The sequence below is a fragment of the Megalops cyprinoides genome, chromosome 19, assembly GCF_013368585.1.
Source record: "Megalops cyprinoides isolate fMegCyp1 chromosome 19, fMegCyp1.pri, whole genome shotgun sequence".
Taxonomy (NCBI): domain Eukaryota; kingdom Metazoa; phylum Chordata; class Actinopteri; order Elopiformes; family Megalopidae; genus Megalops; species Megalops cyprinoides.
In genome coordinates, this window is record NC_050601.1 from 3,031,954 (window position 1) to 3,054,730 (window position 22,777).

Consider the following 22,777-nt stretch of genomic DNA (forward strand, 5'->3'; position numbering starts at 1 on the left):
TTCATGTGCACTACAAATAGAATGTCTTAGCCTCACTAAGTCACTGGAAGACTTTCTTTTTTGTGACATCTAGGTTATTTATTTATTTATGTTAACGCTGGAGCCATTACCCCAGCATATTCACACAATATCCATCAAAACGAGGCATTCCCCTACCAGAACACCAGCAGAATGATATTTACCGCAAGACTTTTCACTAACTTAATCATTCAAGCAGCAAGCTTTGCTTCATTATGCCACGAGAGTTCTTGGGAAAGCGCGAGGAGCATCATCGCATCGTTTCAATTCTGGTAACAAATTGCACTATCACTGTTACATGTGAACGTGTCATCATCTGACTTTCATCTGATCAATATTTTGGCCATAAATCGACCAAGCCTCCTTTCGAAGTTAAACACCAGATTAAAGCTCTACGTATATTAGGCACGCCGCACGCGTGTTTTCACAAAATACGCAATTGTAAAATGATTTCGTTAAGAATTCGCATCTCACCGGCTAGACCGCCATGAACGCGCGCGGCGCGTGATGATTTTTGCGGAGGAACAGGTATGAGAAAATCACCGCACATCTCCCTGCCTCAATAACAGACGGGGATTTGTGGCTCTTACGGTTCCAAATGAAGTTAGTTTAAACAGCGTGCGCATGACGCATGCTTTCTCAGGGTCCTAACACTCAGTTGTGAAAGCATCCTGCAATTGCGCGCAAGTAATGGTCGTTGAACTGGCGTCTCTGCACTGGGTTTATCACATTGCTGCGCACATCCATCCACTACCTGGCGCAGTTAGGAGCAATAGCTATACTGTAAAATTAACCTGCCTCGGCACCCACCTTAACCTAACCACTCCAGCTCTGATAAACTACAACTGTATCCCACTAAGCATGTGACATGCTAATGCATCGTTCGCAACGGCTATGGCACTGTGGCGAGCCCACCTTCCAAGCTCAGAGAAAGATGAGGACTGTACGACATTGTACGATATTCAAAGTCCTGCAGACACTCTTTACAGGTTTATACTTCGCAAGGTTTCACTGCTTTAAGTGTTCTCGAAATGAAGTGTCCACCTTGTAAGCCGTAAGATGGAATGCGTGAAAGGACAGTTTCGTGATGGAAGAATCCACACGATGTGTCGATTGTAATTCGAGAGACGCTTTCGTATAAGCATTATCAGACATTTTCAGCAATGATTTGTAAACTGTTTTACGTTTGCCGCTCGTTGGACCGTTTTAAGCCGTAGGACGAGATTCTCTAAGCAAAGTCCCCAAAAAACTTGCAAAAACCTATACTAAAACCGACCGACAACCAGTATGTTTCTCCTGTCTTGGTCGCAAAATTGGATTTTCATTAGAAATTGGAAGTGGCTTCATTTTCTAGGGGTGTTTTTTCGTGTTCACAGTATAGTTCATTATAATATCTTCATTGTTAGCTTACAGTTAAAGCCACAGTTACCTTTTAATAAACGTCATCATTAAAAGTCGTGTCCTATGAAGTGTAGACTCACACAGTACATTGTTCTGATTCTCCAAAGCATATGCAAAAGTGGGAAGAGGGAAACCTGCTGTACAGAAAACGACAGATCGGCAGTTGCGTAGCGGTCACCCTGGCTACCCCTTGATTGGTCTTGGTATTTCCTCTTTAGACTTCCGTATTTACTTTTAAGTGTTGAAGTGACTGAGGGTTGACTCGACATCCTGTAATACCGAAATTACAGGACTGCGCTGCGCTGGGGAAGAAGCAACCACTAATCAGACAGGGGTTAATTTAACCTTGCAGTCCTCGTGCTTTTACTCTTTCAGCGCGGGCACGTTTCTTAGAAAGGAAGGGCCTCGCGCGGGTGCCCGGGTTCAGATCTTTACAGAGATCCCGGAGACCCCGCGACCCCAAGAAACCTCAACCGCGAGGGGACATTCCTATGCAAAGGTGCGGGCTTCCCGTCAGGATGCGAAAAAAAATACAGTATAGCCAGCAAGTTTGGAGTGGTGCTGGGAGGGAGGGGGTGAAAGAAAGAGTGATGGTTGCTTTGATCATTAGCGGCCCCGGCGTAGATAAAAAGTGTCAGCGTCCCAGCTTTAGGTCCACAGACGCAACCTGCTCTACGCTTCAGTACACCAGCTCAGACTGAAATTGTCGTTGGCAAGGACTCACGGTGCAACGGAAGGTAACGTTGATTACGTTCGTGATTCACGATTTTAAAAAATGCATTTAAAGTCGGTATGTGCCAAATATATATATGTTTTATGTCTAGACAGAAACAATATTTATTTTAATCTGTTTTTCCGACAAGGGTACAGCTGATGGTAAACTTCATCATGACCTTTTTTTCTTACTAAATTAATACGATCATAGAGTGGATCTTAGATTTGCGACAGAAATTTTGGCTATCCTAATGAGAGTTAATAAAAGTTTACTATCCTAATGATGTCATAATATTAGGGTATTCATTCAAAACAGTTTATTTGTGGAAAAAATATGCATATTTGATACAATTATATATCCAACAAATATGTGTATCAAATATAGACGTAACAATTTAATTAACAATGATTAATTATGCATGTATTCTTATTAAATGAGATTAATTTATTATCAGATTAGATTCAACATTAATTGCAGTTAGCATCTGGTAAGTCAATAGGATAGCATTTAACATTTAAAGTAGAATTACTTCTTACAGCAGCAGTAACGACAATCATCTTTACCATCCTCATCATATTCATTGTTGCTGCTGCAATCTAAATTGATTCATACGAACAATACACTTGGGCACTTGTGTCAGCCATTGCTGAGCAGGGTTTGAGTTAAACAAGTGTCTTCAAAGTGTCATTCACTTGACGTCGAGAAACCAAACAGAATTTAGACCAATCGCTCTGCCTTCAGAATTCCGTTTGCATAAATAATAATTCTTGTGATTCTTTTGTGAATGCATACTGTGGACGATATGCAGTTAAACAGCCTTTCATTTCTCTGTGTGCCAATATTCTCATTTTCCTGACAACCGGCTTTATTCCGGGAAGAGAGCTGTAGAGTATATGCCATCGTCTGAATCAAAAAGCAAGGAACCGATCTTTAAAGATGATTTCCCGGCTTTGTGTTAAAGGACACGTAAGCCTATTTATTGCCAAACGATTTCTAAATAAGTTTTAATAGATCCGTTTCTCCTATGTATTTTTATTACTATATGACTGAAATAAATACAAATATTTTACTCAGTTTACAAAACATGTAAAGAGACGTATTGTTGTGATTATTTAACCAGAAATACATCAATAGGTGAGTGTTAGGGATGACAAATCTTCCGTCGCGGCGGGAAATGTATAAGCCTGCTGTCCGTTAATAGATGTTGCCCGCGCTTTTCCTCCGTGTTGCATTTTGTTTGTTGTTTTTATCACGAGGCGTACTCTCACTCAGTAAATTCGCCTGGAATTCGGAAAAATGACCACGGCAAGCCAAGAAAAACCACCACATGAAATAAAATATAGTAGATCAAAAGAGCTGACGCGTGGGCATCTTCCTAAGTACGATGTAAGGGGGAAAGAAATCTGTCTCGCCAGATCACGCCCCGTGTCCGGCCCTCTACGGTGATTGGTTAGCGTGAGAGAGAACGGAAAGAACTTTGAATAAAATTCACCAGCCCGTGCAGCAGAGAGTTATTAATTCATAGCATAGGCTTCGACCAAAAGAATGACAATATTGAGAACATTCTGATCAATTCTAATTGCTCTTCAAAACATTAAGGTCAAATGCTATAAATAATACTTACGTTAACAAAGTTTAGTTTTGAATAGCAAATGTAAATACGATGAAAGTATGCATATGTTATAGCCTATTTTAACATACCACAGAAAACTATTTATTTTCTCCTAGGTTAAGCATTGCTGTAAAGAAAACAAATATCAAAACCTTTGAATCATCGACATTTGTCATGGAAGAAACGGCGCAGTAAGAAGTGAGAGCACCTGACTCGCACATCTGAACGGAGTCATCGAGTCGTTTACCTTGAGGGTCTCAGTTTCCTCTGTGTTGTTATTTACTAATTAAAGAACTTTTTTTTTTTTTTTTTTTACTAAGATTACATTTATTTTATATCCTGCAGCAAAAAGCCCAAAAGTAAGCGAGAGAGAAACGTAGCATACACGAGAAAATAACATACTCCAGAAGAGGACATGAAATTCGACTGCTTTTTCGAAAGAAAGGGGACCATGAAGCTGTTCCATTCGCTTTTGTTACTGCTGTTGCTGCATACCGGGGCACTTGGAGGGAGAAAATACCGAGGCGGCCGTAACCCGCAGCCGCGGCGAGCACAGCCCTCCCCGTCGTACCGGGACCGGGGCGAGACCACCGAGAGCTTTTCCCTGGATTTCACCGCAGTTGAAGAAAACATGGACAACTTCATGACCCAGGTGAAGAACCTCGCCCAGTCCCTCTACCCGTGCTCGGCTCAAAAGCTTGACTATGACATGAAGCTACATTTTTTGGAAAATACAACAGTCACGTGCAACGACGGAACTCCAGCAGGGTAAGTGTCTCTCTGCTGACGTACTTACCCGGTATCATTCAAGAACATACTCAGGGTTTCTATTTACGTTCACCTAACGGCACACAAAATGCCTGTTTCGCCTCAAATAATTACGGCAAAGAGTTCGATCCCATTCTTCGCTCTTAAGTGGGGTTTAGTAACCACCGTTATGATAGTTTGAGAAACAGACGGGTCGCCAGTGTGCTCTGCCCATATGTACTTATTTCCAGTTGTTACTATAATACGCCATATTCGGCAAAACTCTTTGCAAGTGGATCATTGCCAAGAAAGTCACATCGCGTAACACATTTTCCCCCTGTTGTGATAGCAGGTTGGATAGAAGTTCCTATTCCAGGCACTGTAAAATATTGAAGTTCGTTCTGAAGACAGCGGAAACGCATATGTTTACTTTTACACGATACCGTGATAACTACATTCCTTCCCACATGTCATGGAAGGGCGCCTACTGATTTTTTAGACGTCCAACAATACATAGAGCACATACTAGTTTACCCGAATGCATTGTGCCACGTAGAAAAAGGTAGACCTGTAAGACACTTGTAATGACTGGCGCTGCTTGCACAGTAATTATCATTGTTGTATTTGTACGGTTATTTAACAACTGTACGAGTGTTTCATCTACACCCCGTCCTCCGTTCGCTTAAGGCACGTGAAATGCAAATACTGTATTTTTCTGAGCAGGATGTAACAGGTGTATTTGACAAGCAACTCAAAGACAAACATCGGTCAAAAGATGAACCTGCTTGCCTGCTTATTTCTTAGGAAACGTCGTCGGCAAACGTTGATGGTAAACGACTAGGGTCTAACGAAACGATACCTGCGCGTGTCTTCTAGATAAACACTGAAATGGTTATTCGCACGCCCGATTACACGAACACTTAATTACAACATCTCCTCTTTAAGTATCCAAGGTCCTCATTCAACACCAGACACAGGCCTTTTAAAAGTCTATTGTGAGTATAACAATCAATTTAGTATGAAAACTGCGTCGCCTTTGCATCTTTAACAGGGATCAAACACATCGTCAGGGCTATAAAAGCATTTACGTGATTAGCGTGTTGTGCCCACTGGATGAGAACGTTGCTCTGTGTAGTAAAGACTAGATGTAATACTGCACATTCGCATGGCATTAGTCACGGTAATTATTAAGAGGACAAAATACTGTCTGTCGTACTTAATCCGCTCCCGCCTCTTCGTGCGTAGATTGGTAAGCGTTGATTTTGAAACTTTTTTACTGAAAAGTAAACTGAACTGAAATGATAAAAGACTTATAAAAGCTTGGTCAAGGAAAACAAGTGATTGTCAATGTCACACCATTAGGCTATGTGGAACAGACGCCCGGGAGATAGAAGGGGACCAAATTGAAGCAAACATACCATAAAACAATTACTGTCATGAGGGGGAAGCTTAGCGCTTGGCGACACATTTCTTAGTGACCTCCGATGAGTCGCCTTTATAAGTTAACGAGCACGTGTCTGGCAGTTTGAAAGGGTCAGCAAAGTTCACACGGGAGTCGGAAGTGTGGCGGGGGCTTTGAAGAGCACTGGAGAGTTTGCAGAGAGTTCTCGAAAAGTTTCTGATTTCTGTGTTTACCGAGAGTATGCACGTGCCTGGAGGGACCCGTGCAACCCGGTCCGGACGAGGTCTCATGTCCGTGCGCAGTCGCACCTGGGGGATAACGGTGGTTCCTTTGAAGACCGTTGTTTCTCCGCAATGGAGAGTCGCAGGCACGCAGGTCCAGATGATGCTGGTTAGGCATATGCTAAAGAGGGATGTTGATACATTTAGAGGTGTAGGGACATTTTTAAATGTCCTCTGAATCACAGGAGGTATTTGGGTATGCATTATGTACGGTGCCAGTCAAGTATAGGCATTGTGGATCAATTTATTACACGCAAGGCAATGCATACAAACTTATTTGGGGGACTTATCCAGTTTGGTTTTATTTTCGCACCAAAAGAGAGCCGCTAACTGACTTTGTCGATCAAAACTAAGACTTTGAAAAGACTTTAGCCACCACTATATTAATTTGTCCCTTTTTACGTAAAAATAAAAAGTTAAATAGAGTTTGCCAAAATGTTTGATGGCATTCACATATAACTGTAAAGGGGCTGGCTTCCAGGTATCAAGACACCCATAAGCATGCATTAAATGACAGAGATCTCTGGTTTTATTGTTATTTGCACTGCCACAGCCAACCCCGATGTTTGCTGCGTGACCAACATCGGTGCTGTTGACCTGAAGACAATGCGGAACGTCAAGGAGGACTTCACAGCATCCAGCTATTCTCGCGGAAGTAGATCAGGCGTGCGCCTTTGAACTGCGCGGTGAATTAACTCCGCGAGGCCGTGGCACATCAAAGGGATTCCTCTCGAGAGAGAGCCCGCGGTTTATGTGAGGCGAAATGACTCGTGCAGCGCACCTGGCTGCCGTCCAGGAAAAAAACCCCAAACATCCGGAGCATCCCGTCCTCCTCTAAACTTTCCAATGAGCGCTCGGCTACAGATCCCCAGCCTGCTAGCGAGCGGTGGTGGATCACATTCTGTAAACGAATCTTTAACGGTTAACTCAACGAAATGCATTATTTCCGTATCAGCCTGGTGGTTATCTGTTAAAAAAAACATTCGGAAGAACTACGCTGCGTCTTTCATCCCTGTTCGCTGGCTGTAGCAGAGGTCGTCATGAGGGATCATCCTTAACAGCTCAAGTTGTATTATTATTTTATTCCAGTTTTATTTTTATTATTATTAAAGATTGAGTTTTAGGCTTGTTACCAAACGCCCTTGTTCCTCTTTTAACATGGACGTCACGCGTAATAAACGAACCCACTCATGCAGTCATTAACCCCGGGTACAGACCGCACAGATCGCGTGAGTGTAGCGTAAGCAGTGTGTTTCCCACGTGCGTCAACAAATACTGGAGGCGCATTGTTTCATGGAGCAGGAACACATGATTATTCAGAAAATTCCATGTTGGCTTATTCACAAGCGTTATTTAGCTTAACATGAAATGGTCACCGAGATGTGAATCTCGACTGGCTTACTCACACGCAGTTTCTTTGCTGCCACACTCTTTTTGGCTGCCAGAACTTGTAAAAGGCTTAAGAATTCACTAAAGCATTACTTACTTTAAAAATTTGTGGTCTTTTAAATCGTAATAACGGTGGTAGATGTAGTGCCCGTCCGAGAGAGGGAGCAGCCTCTACACCTCGTCTCTACAGGAGAGAAAACATGAAGCAGATCACAGCGGGCGTCTGCATCTCTTCAAAGACCTGACTAGATTTCATAATCGATAGGTTGAATTATTCGGAATATTTGAAGGATGACAACAACTGATTGACAGGAGACAGTATTTAAAATCTGCTTGCGGTCGTTTTTGAAGCAATTTAGAGTAAACGCTAAGAAGGTTCAGTAATCGCGCATTTAATGAGGAGGTGAAATGCATCAGCAGCGAACTGCACCACGTTGTCATTGCTCCCAATTGGAACCTCCTCATTAAATTACGCATTTAATTAGGAGGTTCCACTGGAAGCAATGACAACATGATGCAATTCACTGCTGGCGTGTAATTAGTCAATCTGTCCTGAATTTGCAGCCGTTTATGCACAGTAAGAAAAAAAGCTAGGCTTGAAGCATCAGTTAGAGCTGAGCAGGCGCGTGTGCGTGCAGTCAGGGCGCACGCAGACAATATGTCTCGCGCCATTCAAAATAACGACTGTGTACACAAACACACAAGCAGCGTGTGCTGCATGGGCCTGGTTTGAAGGCTGAAATATATTTGTCCTTATTACGCATATACAAAGATAAGAGGTAAAATGTTACCTCAAATCAGACAAAATTTTGTTTTACATTATCTACACATTGCTCAGTTTAGTTTAGTCTGACTATCCCCACTTTTCGTATTGTTCCAAGCAGCAATGCCCTGAGATGGTGCTCCACACAGGATTCTCTGGCCTGTCTGATGCCAATATGAAAACCCAAAGTGTTTCCTAGACAGCAGCATATTACATCTTCAGGCTGGAAGGGTTAGGGGAAGTGATATGGGGGTGAGATGAGGTTTATAGTCACAATGATGGAGGATAGTCGCTCCTGGAAACTTGTGTCCATCTTCAACCTGCCTGTGCATCCAGCATCCTTACACTGTGTGTCACAATCCTCTCTCTGTCCTCACAGGTTAATGGTGACATACCATCAAGCCACACATTGGTTTGTCCTTAAACCTATATAAAGAATGTTACCGTAAATTAAATCTTTTATTTTTCGTCATCAATATCAATAGATAATGAAGAGTCTGGCTGTCACACTGTCAAGCTGTCATGCAAAAAAATGTTACAAGGGCCAAGCTACTTGTGTTATCCAAAATTAAGATCAGATCTTAGTTAAGATAAGTGAGGCATTAACACACAGATCTCAGCAATCGCTGTCATTACTGTGAAGATTCTCATGCCCGTCACACTCACACACGCACAGTTGCATGTTCTCACAGATGCACACAAGCACACATGCACGTGTGCACGCACACACAGACACACACACACACACACACACACGCACACACACACACACACACACATACACACTCACACACACACACACACACACACACACGCGCACACACACACACACATACACACTCACACACGCACACACACACACACACAAACACTCACACACACACTCACACACGCGCACACACACACACACACACACACACACAAACACTCACACACACACACTCACACATGCACACACGCACACACACACACACACACTCACACACACACACACACACACACACACACACACACACACATTTCCCTGCAGGGGAAAGAAACACGTCTCTGAAAAGAGAGAGTCATCTCCATTCACACGTCTTCTCTTTACCCACCTGATAACCTTTACCAGCATTTATTCCAATATTCAATTCAGCACACCATACAGAATGCACAACTGCAGGCAAAATGACAAGCAGCAATGTCCTCAAGCACATTTGCCATATCAGCAACACTTACTACTTACTATGGCACTTAACAGAAAATGACATGCTGACCCTTACTATTGGGCTTGATTTAGCATCAGCTCTGCTCTTAGCATAACCTTCTGATATGCGCTTTTTTGAGTTGCTCTGGATAAGAGAGCAACTTCTAAATGACTGTGTGTAAATATAAATATAATACCGAAACTGAACCTACTGTTTAGGAGTATGACTTCAGTATTACTGCCTGTTTTACCGTTTGAATGCTAACACCCCATACCAGCAATATGCTGCCTGCCTGTTCAGTTATTGTTTATCTCTGAGCTTCCCCAACTGACCACAGTGTTAGAGAGTCTATCCCTTGCCTGTCCAACAGTATCAGGCTGTGGTGCTATTCGCTCAATTGTGCAGAAATTGCCCGTAGCTTGTATATTTGTGATGAAAATGCTCCATACAATCGTACCCATGACTCCATTAGGGTAATAAGTCGGTTGACTGAATGCACTTACTTATTGTGAGTCCCGACACTTATTATAGTAATTCAGTAATTGCTAACAGTTTCAGGACCTTAACTTTTTCTTTTTTTTTTTTTTTTTTGGAAAAGAGCACTTTAGATGTGAAATGAAAGCCAAATGTTTCAACTTCTGATCAAAGCCTCGGGTTCCAGGCACATGTTTTTTGTAAAGCTCTAATATGAAACAACTTGCCATGCGGATCAGCCTGCACTGTGATGTGTATAGGAAGAGACAGAGGGGCCGAACACATGCATAATCCTGACTCGTCATGCTACCACTTCCCTGTCATTGGGAGAGGTAGCGGCGTTGCCCCTCAAAGGATACAACTGAGCTGTCAACTCAGTGTTAATGAAACGAGTGTACACCCGAGATAAAAAAGAAAAGAAACAAGGCGTGGCTGCATGTGAGAAGAGGCTTGCTTGCCATTTGAGCAGGTTAGAATGCTATGTGGCGAATGACGTCATAAGAGTGATGAACTGTGGCAGTGTCAGAGTGATGAACATGTCTGGTATCTGATTGGTCCACTTCTTCTCACTCAACATGGAGGATTGACCTGTTCTTTTCATGTAGCGCTGTCCACACTTTGGTCCCTTTGGCCTTCCTTATACATGTTGCGAACATGTCATCAACAAAGTTTGTGTTTTGATTTGGAAACAAAACATGGTTTGTTGTACAACTACCTCTTGAAATAAATTGTAGGGTTTGGAGATAAATTACTGGTAAATTATTACTGGAGGTAAATTATTGCCCTCCGGGCAGGACTCGACCGTGCCCATGCCAAAGCTGCAGAGATCATTGTGGCGTGTGGATTGGTTGACACAGTTGACACAGAGGATGAGGGTGAACCATCTGGACGATTTCAGGATCAGGGAGTCTGTGTAGTATCTGTGCGACCCGAATGACCCCCGACACGTGTGACAGTGGCAGAGAGTGAGCGAATGGGTCAGGACTCTCCACAGCACACTAAGCCCTGCAGGCTCCACTTTATCCTCTCTGAAGCTGGGTTGTATTTACAGCCCAAGGCCCTCGTCTTGGTTGGTTTAGCAGAGAGAGAGAGAGAGAGACAGAGAGAGAGAGGGAGAGAGAGAGAGAGAGAGACAGAGGGAGAGAGAGCGAGAGAGAGAGAGAAATCCCCTTATTGATTTGCTTTCATATAAACCTGCACTCAGATGAGAGAACACATCCTTCATGTTGCAGAAGCGTTGTGAGAACATCACATTTGGGCAGTAACTGTTTGCACGGCCACTGTACATCACCATTGCATTTCAGAATCCCCATGAGCATAGAAAGTCTGTGGAATTGTTTGCACCCGAAATAGGCTGTTCCAGTTCAGCAGGAATATGGCGCCTGCTGGTGTTCCATCTGTCTCATCCCTTTATCATTTCACTGTCAATTACCTGGATAGGTAGCCACTTCACATGGTTTACCAGGTGTGAAAGAAGAGTTCTAATACAGGATGCTGCCCCTCTTAGACAGGTGCTATCTGCAGTTGTATTGCAGTGGCAAAAGAGGGGAGGATGCTCTGGGCCACAGTGACAGAGAGGTGTGAGGGAAATACTGAGACCTGAGCTGTGACCGCGGATCTATGGAGGGAGATGGGATGCAGATGAATCTGACTGGGGTTCTGGTTACTTATGCACACGCTCCTCCGCACTCAATACGGATGTTCATCTCGAGAGAATACGAAATAAATCTGCTCCCATCGGTTAAACAATTGAACATAAGAAGTTTTAACTTATATGTCACGGAGAGTTAGGTGGTTATCGAGAGTTTGGAGGGATGTGATTTAGTGATATGGAGGATGTTGGGAGAACAAGGCTTCATGAACCCAATAATAAACAGCCACTATGTGCTGTCAATCACGGACTATATTAAACAATACACATTGCTCTCCATTTCAAAGCACTGTGATTGGCTTACAGTAGTGAGTTGTTGATTGACTTTGTTAAACTCCACAACAGGGGGATCCACCTGTGTGGGGGACCATGCCCAACCCTAAAACCCATCACTGTTTTTGTGAACATGAGGAAGAGCAAACCAGAAATGTGCTATTGAAACTATGTTGACTGATGTTCAACTTACTGCGCTGCCAAAGGCTGTGTAAAATAGATCAGTCTTATGTTCTGAGTGTGGGTGGTATTTCAATCTCATGATCTGGCCAGTTAGTAACTATGTCTAATTGATAGGGTCTATTGATTAGCTAATGAATTACTGCGTGGATCAAATTTAGTGTTTGTGCTCTGTATTACTGGTATTATTCACTTTGATCAAAGTCTGTAAATTAAGACAACTAATGTGTCATACGAATCAACTGTGAAATGTTTGTATGCCCTGATTTTGATTGATGCCTTGCTATTCAGTTAAGGTAACATTTCATTTTCCAATCAATCCTCCGCTGTTTATGAAATATGAATGTCATTTTTTATTTAAACTGGGATGTGTAGCCTTATTTTGACCATGGAGATGAACTGTATCTGCTTAGAAAAAGATTCATGGTAACTTACGAAAGTAAATATCCATATTTATTTGATGATTTTTAGTCTCTTAAGTACACTGGTAATACACAGCAGAATGATGAATGCTGAATGTGTATGGGACACTGGCTGTGGAACAGTTCAATAGGTGAACACTGGGGTACATTTGAAAAGCGCCCTCTTGTGGAAGGATCATGATCAGACATTTGTGAGGACTTCAAAAGTTTGTCAAAGTGATATTCCAAATGTTTGTCTTAGACAAAAAGACACTCAGTTGGGGATTATGGAATACCTATGTTAAATTTTAAACAATTAATGCTAGAATTTATTAGAAATGTTTAAATAAGAAAGCATCATACATACATGTTTTCAAGTAGATCAAAGGTACACCTATCAAAGGGGACACAGTGGCAACAGGCTGTGATTTCTGTCTCTGAATTTTGGACTGCTTGTGTGCATATGAAAATCAGTTTAGGAAACATTTTTTGAGAAAATGCACTTTTTTGCAAGTTTAGCAGCCATGAAATATTATAGTTTAATACATTTTATTTATGATTGATACAATATCCGCAAAATCCGGCCCTACCTGACTCAATATGCTACCCAGCTTCTGGTACAGCCCATGGTTATCTCCCGCCTCGAATATTGCAATGCCTTCCTAGCTGGCCTCCCAGCATGTGTGGTGAAACCACTACAAATGGTTCAGAACGCGGCGGCGCGTCTGGTTTTCGATCAGCCCAAAAGGACCCATGTCTCCCCATTGCTCATTGAGCTCCATTGGCTACCCGTGGCTGCCCGTGTCAAGTCTCTCGTGCTTGCCTACACAGTGACCTCTGGGTCTGCTCCGACGTACCTGAGCTCAATCATACAGGCTTACTCTCTTTCTCGGCCGTTACGTTCCTCCCAGGAACATCGTCTAGCATTGCCATCCCTGCACACAAGGCAATCTCAGTCCAGACTATTCTCATACGTAGTTCCCCGCTGGTGGAACAAGCTACCTTATGCTATCAGGGCAGGGGTGTCCCTCTTTATCTTCAAGAACCTCCTGAAGACCCAGCTCTTCCGAGAGCACCTCCTCTCCTAACACTTCTAACAACTCTAACACAATTCCATCTCCGCGCACTTTCTGCCTCGCACTTCTTTCTCCTGTCACTACTTGTTTGTCTCCTCTGCCTGTGTATCCTTGTGTTTTCACCTCGGTTACCTCTGTTTTCTACTGTTTTTGACTTATTTAGCTGAGTTTAGTTGTTTAGGTCGCACTTAAAGCTTACTCCAAGGTCTCCTACACTACTGTAGCTTGCTTGCTGTTCCTCACTTGTAAGTCGCTTTGGATAAAAGCGTCTGCCAATTGACCTAAATGTAATGTACAAAAAAATTGCAATTTACCTGCCTCCATGGACCACTGCACTGTAAAATTGATGACATCTCTACCCAGGCAGCTGTTGCATGGAGGGTCCCCACTCTTGCAGTATGTTCAGCACTTTTGCGACAATTTCCAGTATAGAAATGCGCTATAACATTTAAAACTTGATTGATTTGATTCATAGTGCCAATCTAATCATTTCTGTTATTAAATAAATAATCCAAGGGCCAGGCCCTCGCACTCAAAGCGAATTTTTATCCAATCAGAACATACTTACAAAAGCATAACTTGTAAAATGTCCCTATCTCTTTGATCTCCATAAATATAAATGTTTATAAACTACACTACACCCCGCTATAAAGCATTAATGCATGCGAAGTGCACTCCAGTTTTACAAATACTTTGTTGTGTACATTAACGAGTCAAAGTTTTAGGAGCATGCTGTCATTGTCCCCCACTCGTCCTTGATCACGGCTTTGCGCAGTCGAAAGAGATTTAGAGAGGTCTGCAAAGATTAAAGTCTGGCCTGTCCCTGGGCTCAGGGGAATCTAAGCCATGTCCACTTGGAACACACGCCAAGACCCCCATCAGAGAGAACTTCGTCGGATACGCTAGAACAATAAGCGCACCATAGCAACATAATGGCTTGCCGACGTAGCCATGACTACACCCCCGGTGCACGTTTGATCTCTGTTTTTCATTCCCTCATCAGGGAGGACAAGGGTCGTGCCGATTTTATCCTGCGGCGGATGAAAGCCTCCTGTGAGGCAACTGTCGAAGAATGACGGTTGAAATATCGCATCGAGGCGGGGGGGGCGGTTGGATAATCCGGTTCTGGCTAAATGGGTCCTCTGCGGACTTTACAGGAAACGGCGCATCGCTTCAGTGCAGCTGCTGCAGCAGAGCGGCCCCGATGCCCTACTGTATCTGCCGCTGATCGCGGGATCGCGTGTCTGGGTGGACTCGCATGTCTCACGCCAGCAGGAGTCTCCTGCCTTCATTCCGGTTATGGAATTCCTCAGAAATTACGTGTGTAGTAGTAGCTTGCCCATTGGTTATTTATTTTTTCTGTAGAAAATCAGGATAGAAAGCAAAACAAAGCAAAAATGATTCATTGTACTTTTCTAATACTTTTCTATTCTTCACCAAGACTGGAAAGACTGTATTGAGTAAATCTATACTTTTTACTGGTCTCACATCTGTGTTTTTGCTTGTTTTAAATGACTGATGGAATCTAAACATGTGCAAAACTATAATAGCTCCCATGTTTGTATTGTTAATTGCTCAATATTGTAACCTTGAATACCCATACCCTTTGATTTAATGGCTCTGCCATTTCAAACGTTCCAAGTTTGTTTTGAAATAGTAGGTCTTAGGGTAATTCTCTAATTCTGGAATGCTCATGTCATCAAAGCCCTCCTATGTATCACATAAATCTACATAAGAACTATTGAATAAAATGCATGTGCCACAGGGTGACTCACCTGTGCAGGTGCTTGTGTGTGTGGGCATGGATGTGTGCATGTGCGTTATGCAGTTGTGTGTGTGTGTGTGTGTGTGTGTGTGTGTGTGTGTAAGTGTGTGTGTGTGTGTATTTGTGTGCATTACAATTACTATACTGATGATCATCATTTGAGGCTTACCTAAAGGTTTTACGGATTGATTTTTAACTGATTAGTTATTGACACTGCACACACTTTGCTGGAATGAAGGTTCTGTCCTGTAATGAAAGCTCAGGTCTTAATGATGGCATGTGCGTGCGTGTGTGTGTGTGTGTGTGTGTGTGCGTGCGTGCGTGCGTGTGTGTGTGTGTGTCCAACAGAGAGGCGCGCCTTGCATGTGATCTGTGTGATGATGCTGATTCCTCTGCTCCTTGTCCCGCAGGTACTACCTGAAGGAGTCCAAGGGCAGCAGACGATGGCTGGTCTTTCTCGAAGGTGAGTGTTCTGAGGGTCTTCCTGAAAACGAAGCTCCCGCAGGGAGGAGCGAGGGTCCCAGTGCGTTCCCAGGGGGCAGTCATGTTGTACTGTCCCGCATGGCACAGTCCTCAGTCTCTGCCACAAGCGGTTTTCTGCGGTTCAGCAAGAGTTCCCATGATTCAGCTGGATTCTAGGATTCAGACTGTCACAGCCAGCATATAATAACTTAACCAGCAGGATATTCAGAGGTTTACTTGAGCCTTTCATTTCCTCAGTCTTATTCTCATTTATTGGCAAAATACGTATTTAATACCTGTTTCTGTCTAACAGTTCCACTTGTCTATACTCGTTATGTTATGAAATCATGCAGTTGCTGTTCGGTGTGATAAAGCTATTCTCTGAAAGTATTTAGGATATTGTTAAATGAAGCCATGGTGAGATTTTGCCAGCGTCTGATTGGTGCCATCCTGTTTTAGTCTGCAACTCCGGTGAAATCTTGGCTCACAGATGTTACAGAACTGTTTGGGTCAAGTGATGGGATGCTGATCTGAATTTACAGGTTTTCATCTTGCCAACATTGTTTTGCTATTGTGGCAGCATAAAAATGTGTGCCAACCCACCAGCAGCACAGAACATGTACAGTATGAGTTTCATATTGAAGTGCTGAATTGTAAGGTGTGTGGTGATGTTATGCTCTGGTGCTTTACTCTTGGAGTAGAGTCTCCTTTTTAACACCTCATCACAAGCTTGGTGGTCACTGAAATGAGTGAATGAAAAAGTATTTGAGAACTGAAAAAAATCAAATGCTTAAATTCATCACTCAAAGTTGGGATTAAGGCATTAGTTTGTCAGTTGAATGCTCTCTAGTGGGAAACATAGTGTAATGCACAAAGGCGACCGGGGCATGGTAGTCTGCCGGTGTATTGTGTGTGTGTGTGTGTGTGTGTGTGTGGAGTTGGTGGGGGGTCAGTACTTTCACCATTGCTTCATTATTGCTAAACATACACCTGCATTGCACTGTGAGATCAAGCGGGACAGGTGGAAATCCCCTGGTTTACTGCAGGTGTCGTTTCATTTACCTCTGTTCATTCATTATTTTACTATGAAACAGGCGGATGGTACTGCTTCAACAAAGAGAACTGTGACAGCCGATACGAGACGATGAGACGGCTCATGAGCTCCACCCAGTGGCCGCTCACCAGAACAGGTGAGAGAGATGACATCAGCGTGCGTGTGTGTGCCAGCGCGCTCTCCTCTGACATAATTCTTACATCACCTGCATTCTACGGCTGATTACCAAAGGGAATTACCAGCAGGGTGTCACAGAGGTGAGGGAGCCGGGCTCGTAATCAGGTTACATCAGGCTGAAATGCAGCTTCCCCTCCTGGGTGATCTCCTGCTTTGTGCCCTTGAGTAAGGTACTGATTGCCTGTGTAAATATCCAGCTGAATAAATGGATAGTGTGCAAAATGTAGTAGGGGATGAGTAATGGGCAAACAATAAGCCGACAAAAAGGATGTGTGTGTGGATACAGGTATCTGCGATAAACGACATACAATAATAGGATGGTGACGCATAAAATTCTGCTAAAGCAGAGAAAAAAAACACATTCCTTGCAGTGATGACCACGCTGTGCCACAGCGTAGTGGTCAGAGCACCAGACCTAATGCTTCATCACTTCTTTACTGCCCTAATGCTGTGCATTTCCTGCCTTCTCTTAGAGGCAAAGTGACAGTCTACAGCTTACGAGGCCACTTTGTAAGAGGAACAGAAATTTTCAGTTTAAAATGTGCATCAAAAACTCACACACCTGATGGTCAATCAAAACTGGTGGCCGACTATCACCTGTAGTCACCACAGTGAGTTCCACAGTAAGGTGCTGGAAGGTGTTTGTCCAGCTAGTGTGTAGCACAGGGATAAAGACAGTTATTAGTGCTCTGATTATGACAAAGAAAGAGATGTGTTTGAGAATGGGAAATTACATGCTTTTGGGTGTGTGCAGGTGTGTGTGTGTGTTTGTGCATGTGTTCTCTCTGGGAAATGGAGCTTCATACATTTGAATGCAGCTGATTTATTGATTAATTAATGAATCGTTTGTACTTCATTTTCACGTGGTAGAATGAATTAAATGAATTAAAATGGAGGTTATTCATAAATCATCATGGAAAACGTTCCTCTTCTCTTTCTAGGCACAGGCATTCTGTCTCCACAGCCTGAGGAAAACCCTCACTGGTGGAACGCAAACATGGTGTGAGTACCTCCCTCCTCTGTGTGTGTGTGTGTGTATGTGTGTGTGCGCGTGCGCATGCACGTGTGTGCGTTTGTGTGCGAGTGTGTGTGTGTGTGTGTGTGTGTGTGTGCGCGGTGTGAATGCATGTGTACGTGCGTGTGTATGTGTATGTGTGTGTGAACATGTCATACGTTAGTGCAGGTGAACGGCTGAGGGTGAGACTCACTGTGTGAACACTGTCATTTCAGCCTCATTCCCTACTGCTCCAGTGATGTGTGGAGTGGAGTCACAGCCAAGACGGAGGAAAGTGAGTAAACCCCATCCACTGAAGCGTATCACATGTTGCAACAATGCTGAAACAACTGTTATGTATACTGTGTGCATTATTTATATTGTGTGTATTGATGTGTACGATATGTTACATATTGCATGTCGTGTGTTTTGTCGGTTTATACGCTATGTATATTGTGTGAGTGTTGTATGCTGTATATGTTATATGCTGTGAACACAGTGCCTCTTGCAGATTGTATGCTGGGTTTTGTGTGTTGTATGTAGTGTGCATTGTGTGAGCGCTGTACGCTGTGTGTGTTGTATGTAGTGTGCATTGCGTGAGCGCTGTGCACTGTGTGTGTTGTATGTAGTATGCATTGTGTGAGCGTTGTACACTGTGTGTGTTGTATGTAGTGTGTTTATTGTCTCTGTGTTTTGCGTATGCTGTGCGTATTACCGCTGTCGTTGAGTGTAGCTGCTGTCACTCCCTGCAGGTGGTTATGCCTTCATGGGATCTCTGATCATTAAGGAGGTGGTGAAGGAGCTGCTGACGAAGGGCCTGGACAATGCCAAGGTGCTACTTCTGGCTGGGAGCAGGTGAGTGTGAGTGTGTGTGTGTGTGTGTGTGTGTGTGTGTGTGTGTGTGTGTGTGAGAGACAGAGAGAGAGAGAGAGAGAGAGAGAGAGAGAGAGAGAGAGAGAGAGAGAGAGAGAGTATATATGTGTGTGTGTGTGTGTGTGTGTGTGTGTGTGCGCGCATGCACGCAGGCTTGTGTGTAAGTGAGTGTTTGTATATTTCCTCTGATTGTACGTAAATGATTCCAGGTGAGGTGCAGAAAGGCAGAGCTGAGTGAAAGGGAATCTCTGCTACTGATGGTCCTTAGTCATCCTGTAAAACAAGCTAAAACAGGCCCTCAGTAATAAATCTACAGCCTCTGCCTGCCCTCTCTGCAGCTGACCAGCTGCCACTGTCCTGACTCATGCATGTGTATGTGTGTGTGTGCGTACGTGTGTGCGTACGTGTGTGTGTGTGTGTGTGTTTCGGGACAGTGCCGGAGGGACGGGGGTGCTGCTGAATGTGGACCGGGTTGCGGAGCAGCTAGAGGAACTGGGCCACACAGGGGTCCAGGTGAGGGGGCTGTCCGATTCGGGCTGGTTCCTGGACAACAAGCAGTACCGCTGCACCGACTGCGTGGACACCATCAGCTGCGCCCCCACCGAGGCCATCAAGAGAGGGATCAAGTAAGAGGCCACGCCCACGCCCCTCCCACCCAGAGAGATCGGGTTACAGCAGCATGGCCTGCACCCTGCATGCAATCCCTCTCACTCCCTAAATAACATCTACAGAATGTAGTTTAGAGAATATATTTTAGCTCAGTCAACATGTTGACAATATGTAAATTACTGCCATTCTGGTGTGTGGTAATACGTTTCTGCTGTGCATGAATATATTTGAAATGTATTTGATACATATTGTTGGGCTGAACAACATATTCATAAATATATTTCAATTACATATGGGACATGTCACTGATCCTGCTGCTTCACATCCTCTTTGTATTCCACAATATCATAATGTGGCTCTGAGTTTGTATACCGTGAGTGTGGTTGTGGGTTTATGTATTGTGTGTCTGTGTGTGTGTGGTTGTAAATGTGTGTGTGCGTGTGTGTGTGTAATGTGACTGAGCGCCTGTGTGTGTGTGTGTGTGTGTGTGTGTGTGTGTGTGTTTGCATGCAGTTAAATTTGAGTGTGCATGTGTAGTATGTTCGAATGCATGCGTATGTGGAGTGGTTCCGTATTGGCGAGTGATGAGTGACCTTTGACCCCTGACCTTTGTTCCTCAGGTACTGGGGCGGAGTGGTCCCAGAGCGCTGTAAGCAGATTCATGAGGGAGAGGAGTGGAACTGCTTCTTTGGATACAGAGTCTACCCCACGTTAAAGAGTAAGAAGCCCCGGGGGTTGTGGTGTTGTTTGTATGCTGGTACTGGTGTAGCTGTGTCTGTCTGTAGTTGCAGGCTACTGCAATTCCTCTCACCATGTATGTGACTGTATGATGATCGGTTGATGGATATTTCTGTAGTTGAGTGTGTATATGTAGTAGTGTAATAACTGAAGCAACAATGTAGGTCAGTACAGTGCGTGTGTGTGTGTGTGTGTGTGTGTGTGTGTGTGTGTGTGTGTGTTTGTGCGTGCATGCACATGTGTGTAACAGTGTCACAGGTCACTACAGTGTGTGTGTGTGTGTGTGTGTGTGTGTGTGTGTGTGCGTGCGTGCGCGTGTGTAAGCGTCACAGGTCACTACAGTGTGTGTGTGTGTGTGTGTAACAGCAGGTGTGTGTGTGTGATTCCGCAGGCCCCGTGTTTGTGGTGCAGTGGCTGTTTGACGAGGCCCAGCTGACGGTGGACAACATCCACCTGACAGGGCAGCCGGTGCAGGAGGGCCAGTGGCGCTACATCCAGAACCTGGGCGAGGAGCTGAGGAACACCCTCAAAGACGTCCCGTAAGCGCTGACTCCCCTCCGGCCGCACTGCCCCCTTCAGACAGAGCTACTACTACAGGGCGTTAGAGTGTAAACCTGAGTTTGATTGATTAAGATGGAGAGTCATAGGCTGTCACTTATTTGTAGCTTTTTGTGTTGGCTGAAGGATCTGTGCACAGTGTTTCAGTGTTGGTTTTGCTCTGTAGGGCCATGTTTGCTCCGGCCTGCTTGTCGCACGAGGTGATCACGAGAGGGTGAGTCAAACCACACTCATCATCTATAATTCTTTACCCCTTTCCCTGAACCTGTACCGCTAGAAATTATTCAGACTAATCAGTTTAGCACTGGATGTAAAATTTGACAAACCCCTTGGGGCTAACAGCACCCCCTTGTGTGTGTGTTTGTGTGTGTTTGTGTGTGTGTGTGTGCGCGTGTGTGCGTGTGTGTATGTGTCTGTGTGTGTGTGCGTGTGTGTGTGTATGTGTCTGTGTGTGTGTGTGTGTGTGTGTGTGTGTGTGTGCGCGTGTGTGTGTGTGCGTGTGTGTGTATGTGTCTGTGTGTGTGTGTCACAGCTACTGGATCGACATCCAGGTGAAAGGAACCTCCCTGCCCAGGGCGCTGCACTGCTGGGACCGCAGTCTCCACGAGAGCAACAAAAACAACAAGACCCCGCCCAGGGGCTGCCCCATTCACCTGATTGACAGCTGCCCCTGGCCACACTGCAACCCCACGTGCCCGACCATCCGGGACCAGTACACCGGCCAGGAGATGAACGTCATCCAGTTCCTCATGCACATGGGCTTCGACGTGCAGAAGATGGCACAGCAGCAGGGCATGGATCCCAGCCAGCTTCTGGGCATGCTCAGTAGCGGCAGCTAAAACCCACGCCACCTCCATCCATCGTTCGCTTCGTCACCCCGTCCAGTCCCACCGAGCCCCGCCCCCGCCTGTCTCATTCCCTAACCATCATCACACACCAAAAATCCCTCTCCACCCTGATCCCTCCAGCCCTTCACCCGACTGCTACATTCTGCTGACCATTCGTCTTCAATTCCTGTTTACAGAGGTCCAGCTCCTCACTCGTTCACTTCCACTGTCACTCTTCTCTGTTCCCAGCCTTACCCCGAATACCGCCATAATCCTGCCCTCCAACTCCCACCTCCAATTCTGCCCATTGCCCTCAGAGAGATGGCAAAGTACCTTACACCAATCTGTCTTTGAGTTTGCAAGTACGCACAAGGAAAAGAAAAAATATAGCTTGGCTTCATGTTGTGTTGCACCAAGGAAGTTAGGTTGGTCCCGGATCTTTCTTTTGCTTCCCCAATACATTGTGCATAACTCATCTGTTTTCTTCTCTTGAGTCATCAGTTCCAGGAATGGTGACCTTGTGTGAACCACTGTGGGCTTTCATTGCTTGTGGTGGTGTGGGCTTTCTATGTATTTGAAGTATTTCTCAGAATTTAGGAACTACTTCGTGTGGAGAAGCAGAAGAGTATGTGATTTTACTTGTGTATCACCAGCTGATAGACAGATGGGTGTATACAACCATCAACATACACCATCAGAGGGGGGCAATGAAATCTACCTTCATTCTCATGCTTGCATCACCTTGAGTCCTACCATGACCACACCTTCCATCTTCAGCTCTGCCCTAACTCTCACCATGACCACACCCTCCAGCTCCAACTCCACCTTCATTCTCAGTATGACCACACCTTCCACTTTCAGCTCTACCTTAACTCCAACTATGACCACACCCTCCATCCCCAGCTCCGCCTTCATTCTCAGTATGACCACACCCTCCATCTCCAGCTCCACCTTCATTCTCAGTGTGACCACACCCTCCACCTCGAGCCCCGCCCTTGCTCTTACCCTGTCTGTCCCCTCCCCTTCAGGAATCTGTTCTGTACTCAGTTCTGAAGAGTGACGGAGGGGAAAGTATTAAGTCTCGTAACAAAACACATCCGTCTGCTACTCTTTTTCCTTTAAAATGATCTTTTGGTTGTAAAAGAAGAAA

At 44.5% G+C, this 22,777-nt stretch overlaps 1 protein-coding gene across 3 annotated transcripts; it reads left to right on the top strand.

Moving 5' to 3' along the window:
- Positions 1-2,138: 2,138 nt before the first annotated feature.
- Positions 2,139-22,777, top strand: LOC118794774 (palmitoleoyl-protein carboxylesterase notum1a-like). 3 transcript variants are annotated; one of them, XM_036553040.1, is made up of 12 exons: positions 2,139-2,156; positions 3,863-4,514; positions 15,746-15,798; positions 16,892-16,987; positions 17,970-18,030; positions 18,259-18,317; positions 18,775-18,877; positions 19,330-19,521; positions 20,125-20,222; positions 20,634-20,781; positions 20,967-21,014; positions 21,333-22,777. In XM_036553040.1, the coding sequence occupies exons 2-12, from the start codon at positions 4,162-4,164 to the stop codon at positions 21,637-21,639; spliced, it is 1,518 nt and encodes a 505-aa protein (XP_036408933.1). In that variant the 5' UTR covers positions 2,139-2,156; positions 3,863-4,161; the 3' UTR covers positions 21,640-22,777. The 3 variants fall into 3 exon arrangements, with proteins under 3 accessions (XP_036408933.1, XP_036408934.1, XP_036408932.1); XM_036553041.1 differs by lacking the exon at positions 2,139-2,156 and having other exon boundaries at positions 3,805-4,000; positions 4,092-4,514; XM_036553039.1 differs by lacking the exon at positions 2,139-2,156 and having other exon boundaries at positions 3,805-4,514.